The sequence below is a fragment of the Urocitellus parryii genome, chromosome 5 (genome assembly GCF_045843805.1).
Source record: "Urocitellus parryii isolate mUroPar1 chromosome 5, mUroPar1.hap1, whole genome shotgun sequence".
NCBI classification, from domain to species: Eukaryota; Metazoa; Chordata; class Mammalia; order Rodentia; family Sciuridae; genus Urocitellus; species Urocitellus parryii.
This window is the reverse complement of record NC_135535.1, coordinates 208682141-208687584: the sequence shown is the minus strand read 5'-3', so window position 1 is coordinate 208687584 and position 5444 is coordinate 208682141. Positions and strand designations below refer to the sequence as shown.

Genomic DNA, 5444 nt, shown 5'->3' with positions numbered 1-5444 from the left:
GGTCCGTTTCCTCTTTAAAAATGGTGCAGGCAGTAATCTCAGGACCACCTCCACCATGCCGCTGGGTCTGATCCTGCTCATCCACGCTCCTGTGGCAGGAGAGAAGCTACCGTGCCCCGCCCCACCCCCATCACAGAAATAGCAGTTGTAAGAATGAAGACCCCTAAAACAGCCTCTGCAGGGGAGTTACGGCCACAAACAAGCTCCCCTGTCAGCCCTGGCATTTGAAGGTCTGCAGAGGCTGGAAGTTCAGAGAGTGGGGGGACAGGCCAGGAATCCGAGCTGTTGATAATTGCTTCTAAAGAGAACCGTGAAAGCAACTGACGGTTAGATCGAAGTGCGCCGTGGCCGGCTGTCGAGGCCGGACAGAGACAGAGGGGCTCGCCGAGGAGACGGCCGCAGTAGGGTTGGTGTGATAAGGTTGTCTGAGCTGGCTGGAAGCACAGAGCGAGAGGCAAGCATAGGGTCAATGAAAAATGTTTAATATATGATATAGGTTCTCGGGGAAACCCCCCCCAAGTGTCTGTCACTGATAATAATGTTATTTTTGGCCGGGGGGGGGATTTCAACAGTCGGCTACAGTCGCAATACAAGCAGCGTGTCCCCGCGAGGATACGTCCCCAGCAGTACTCCCCAGCAGTCCAATTACAACACAGTCAGCACTAGCATGAATGGATATGGAAGTGGCGCCATGGCCAATCTAGGGGTCCCTGGCTCGCCTGGATTTCTTAATGGCTCCTCCGCTAACTCTCCCTACGGCAGTAAGTGTCTGTTTTTGTCACACGTCATCACGCACATTCATATTCACTACGAGGTCGAGTGTGTGCATTGCTTGGATGTTCTGTGATGTGAGCTACTGGATAAAAGGAAGGGTGGCCCCAGAGGCTGGGCGTCCCAATGACGACCACAAATTGACCTAAAGGGGCCCCAACGCCATTGCTTTGGCAACCAAAACAAAATCGGAATGAGACGGGGCTGCTCGATTGGAAGAGCGAGTCCAGCACTCAGTGTTTGCCTGTTATCCAGAGAGTGGCCCAGCCAGAAGCATGTCGTGTCCTGTTTCGTGGCCCCTCCCTGTTCGGGGCGAGCCCGCGCGTGCTGACCGTGTTTGCTTTGTTGCAGTAGTGCCGTCCAGCCCCACCATGGCAGCCTCTTCGGTCACCCTCCCTTCAAACTGTAGCAGCACACACGGCATTTTCTCATTCTCACCTGCCAATGTCATCTCCGCAGTGAAACAGAAGAGCGCCTTCGCGCCTGTGGTCCGGCCCCAAGCCTCGCCGCCTCCCTCCTGCACCAGCGCCAACGGGAACGGACTGCAAGGTGAGGGCGGTGGGGGGAGCGCGGGCCCTCCGGGGGCACGTTTTCAGACTCCTCGCATGGCCTGCGGCATTGCATGTGCTCCATCAGTCCATGTCCGCCCCCAGACCCATGTGCAGGGCACCCATTCACTGAGCCCCAACAAGTACCAGATTCTGTCTTGTGGTTTTGGTCCACCTCATCCTTCCAAGATGACCTAGTGTCCTCCTGGTAGAGCACCCGTTCCCTGACGTGTGAGGGAAGAGGGGTGTGGCAAACACACAGCCATGGTCATTTTCAGTCCCATTGTGTACTGGGCCTTCAGCCAGTCCTACCCCTTCTTGGTCCAGGGCATACCCCCGCCTATATCTCCTGGGCTTGCTGCTGCCTGTGCAGCCATCTCAAACTCTGCCCACTCTTCTTGTCCTGAGGCCGGGCCTTCTTCCTCAGTCTCGCCTGACAGACGACCAGTCCACATGGCTTTGTCGTCCCTTGGCGAAGGGTGTGCTTTTTCCAGGCCCAGGGCGCCATGTGCGTCAACGCTGGGCTGACGGCCTTCCGCGGACAGAGATGGAGTTTCCTGAGTGTTCTCTTTCAATTCAGAAGGAGAAGGGCTGCCCCAGGGCGTGGGAGGCATCGCTTGCCAGGGCCGCGCGGAGTGGGCACCCAGCACCCGCCCAGTGCCCGGGCCTTCTGGGCAGGGCGGGCGCGTGGCCCCTGAGTGTGCAGCAGACAGAGCTGCCGGGGTGCCCCTCGGCCTCGTGAGCTTGCGTGTGGCTCTGTGATGTACTGAGGCCCACAGGCACTTGAATTAAGTGGCCGTCATCTGGCCTCTTTCAGACACCACCTTTGGTATATGCTCCTCCCGGTGAAAATCAAATCCAGTTACTCCTTTAAAAAAATGAATCCATTCAACCAGTATTTACTGAGCGCCTACTATGTGCCAGGCTCTCTGCTGGGTGCTGAGGACGTAGCCGTGGAGAAGACAAACTGGCCCTTTTGTGAAGTCGGTGGCATATTTCACTTTGATGAACTAATGCTCAAAAAAGGAACTGGAAAGGTATCCGTGATTTGAAATCATTGTCTCACAACCTCTGTCAGTGTTGAAGGGACGCCCAGGCCCCCAGGCGCCGCCGACTGGCCTCTGTGCCATCAGCGGGCACCAAAGCAGCATTGCTTGGCAGGCAGGTGGTGAGGAGCCAGGGCCTGTCTGCAGACACGGCGTCTAGGCCGAACGAAAGATGGTGCCCCTGGAGCAGTGTGTACGTACACAGGCCTTCCAAACCATAAAGTTGTAACGGTGAGTCGGAGATAAATTAATATTGTTGGAATTAATGAACTGAGAAATTGAAGCTCACATCACTACATGAACAAATGTGTTAATATGTTATACATAAATTAATGAGAACGATCATTCTGACAAAAATTAAACAACACTGGAGTTAAAAGAGTTTAAATTACATTCGTACCAGGAGTTCGCTGGGAAGCTTCGACTGCACTTGGTATTTCAGTGCCAAGTTTCTCTTTGACTCTGAGAAGAGCATAGAGCTCCCCGAAGCCGTGCTGTGCCTCACGTCTCTTCATGGCCCTTGGCCTTGAGACTCGGAGCGGGTGGCCCTGAGCAGCTTTGACCTGAGAGCCCCTGACTCACCATTACGCTGCAGAACAGTTAGCAGGCGGTCAGAGCCAGGCCCAAGGCAGAGGGGAACTGAGGCGAGTCTGGTTTCCACTTAAGGAGGAAGAGCAAGGCCTTGGCCGGTGTCACAGGAGTGACCTGGCCGGTTCCCATCTCTGGACAGAGGGGAGTCCGGGCCTCCACTTGCTTTGTACAAAATGCCAAGATGTGTGCACATTGGCAGGCTTTTGGCGGCACACGGAGTGTCAGAAGTTATTTGCAAAGGAGGTCTGTGGGGGGCTGCCTGTGGGGGCCCTGCCGCCCACGCACCCCTGCCCCGTGAAGTTGAAGTAGGTCTCCCAGCGCCCTCGGCCACACCCCAGGCTGGTTAGTGGAGGACGTGCAGAGCCTCCCTTCTTGTTGACCAAGGCAGAGGGGCGCGCCCAGGCCCCGCGGAGGGAGTGCGGGTGGCGGCCGGCGGTAACTGTTTGTCCCTTCTCTGTTGCAGCTATGTCTGGGCTGGTAGTCCCGCCCATGTGAGGGACTCTAGTTTACCTTGCGCAGCACCCAGCATCCCAGGACGGACTTCAGGGGACACGTGTAGTATGTTAAGACATGCTGAGGAAACTATCTTCAAAAAATCAGCAGCAGTTGAAACGCTACAAAAGACATTGTTCAAAGATTTTATTTAAACTATGAAGAGTCGACATGCAACCCACCTGCTCCTTCATGAACAGTTAGTTCCATCTGGCTGACTGAACTCTCATGTTTCCACACTTCTCAGTCCTGAAGAAGGAGGAAAGCAAAGCAGCGCCTATTTTGTATAAAGTTTCTGACTCCGTCTTGGCTGTGTAGTGCTATCTGTGTGGAGAAACTTCATGAATGCACCATTTTGATGACCATGACACACAGGAAAAATGCCTCCGGACATTTTTCTGTACTCATCCTTAGATTCACAATGGTTGTGTATCTCTATAATGTGAAATATTTTTTTGTGGTGAAAAAAGGGGGCCAAGGAGGTATGAGCCATCAAACTGGAACAGAGGATGACTACATGGTTAGGAGAATCTGGGGTGGCCGGGAGGGAGGGAGGGTTGATCATTGCTTACCTTCATCTTAATGAAACGAAACTTTGTAACTTATTGTAGTTAGAAATTGTAACTTTGATATTGAATTCTCTTGCCTTCCACAAGCACACTGACAGAGAAAAGATGCTACTGTCTGTTGGTTCCAATATTCTCCCACTGCTAGAGCTTCCTGTTAAGCGAGTGCGGTCTGCAACATTTTTTCAACTTTTGCTAGTACTGTATACTATTGCATTCTTAGGCTACTGTGAGGTCTACGTTTCTTGTACCAGAAATTGTCCTTTTGACTTCTAGATCCTTCTTCCCTGTGTTTTGTATGTGGTTATAAAATTGTAGACTTTTGTGATTTTGCCAAAGTTGTAGCTAAATATTTATACACTTGTCTTGAATTTTTTTCAGATCCACTTAAATATTTAGAAGAATGAGTTTTATTCCTTATGTGTCTTATAAGGGATAAAACGGTCTCCATCCAACACGTACTTTACCACGAACACTTGCAGTTGCTAAGGGACTTTATTTTGTAACATATCAATTATAAATATTGTATTTATCTTTGACATTTTGTACATTGCTTTCCCACTTTTTTCTTTTCCTTGTGTGTTTTGGTTTTTGATCACGCCTGGTGTGGTGACGCCGGGAAGGGATAAGCCAAGAACTGTCTCTCTGACCTGTTTCGTTAGATGAACCAGTGTCCTCACATTTCATTTGTACTTCAAATGTTTGTTATTGTTTAGACTTTCCATCTTTTTTTTATTATTTTGAGGAAAAGTCAAATTCATTGTTTATTTTTATATTATTTTTAAGTTATCTGAACAAATACTTTTGAAAAAAAAAAGTTCGTTGTATAGTCAAAGCAAATCGGTGCCACCGGCCGCGACAAATCCTAGTAGATCCCGTGCATGTGGAGCGGCCGCGGAGAGGCGACGCCATTTGGGGCTGTGTCCTTATTTTATTTTTTGTAGAATGTACAAAGTCATTTTAGCTGCCACCCATGACTTCGCCACATAGCTGAACTGTGTTTACTGGAAAAATTCAGAGGCCTAAAGTTTAAAATAAAATTTACTTCTGATGTTTTAATTAAAATGTTTGCCACATTAACTTCTCTGATGCCTTAAAAGTGAACTTCTTTGAAAAACTTCTGTGCTATTTTATCACAGGCTTACACCACAATTATTAATCGGTATTTGATTTGGAGATTTAAGATGTAAAATGCGCGCGCACACACACACACACACACACACACACACACACACACACAAAATAAAAGCACAAACCTCCTGTCCGTAGGTCGCTCCTTCCTGGGTCTGTCTCTGCTGCTTTCCGCACCCTTCCAAGCCCACCTTGGGTTCAGAGGTCAGGGGCAACCCAAATCACTGCTGGTTTTTAATTTTTTTAAACGATATTTTTGTGGCTGGATTCAACAGCACCGTCTGTGCTTTTTAAACTGG

The 5444-nt window shown here is 50.0% G+C and overlaps 1 protein-coding gene across 8 annotated transcripts in view; it reads left to right on the top strand.

The window, feature by feature from the left end:
• Window positions 1–5244, top strand: part of Ebf3 (EBF transcription factor 3) — a 117237-nt gene extending 111993 nt beyond the window's left edge. For 2 of the 8 annotated variants that reach the window (XM_077799201.1, XM_026411079.2), the window contains exons 14-17: window positions 573–761; window positions 1231–1320; window positions 2244–2356; window positions 3420–5244. In XM_077799201.1, the coding sequence (XP_077655327.1) occupies window positions 573–761; window positions 1231–1320; window positions 2244–2356; window positions 3420–3437 (410 nt within the window). In that variant the 3' untranslated portion in view covers window positions 3438–5244. Of the gene's footprint in view, window positions 1–572; window positions 762–1122; window positions 1321–2243; window positions 2357–3419 lie in introns of all 8 variants that reach the window. The other 6 variants (XM_026411077.2, XM_026411076.2, XM_026411083.2 and 3 more) reach the window with 3 other exon arrangements.
• Window positions 5245–5444: the final 200 nt, after the last annotated feature.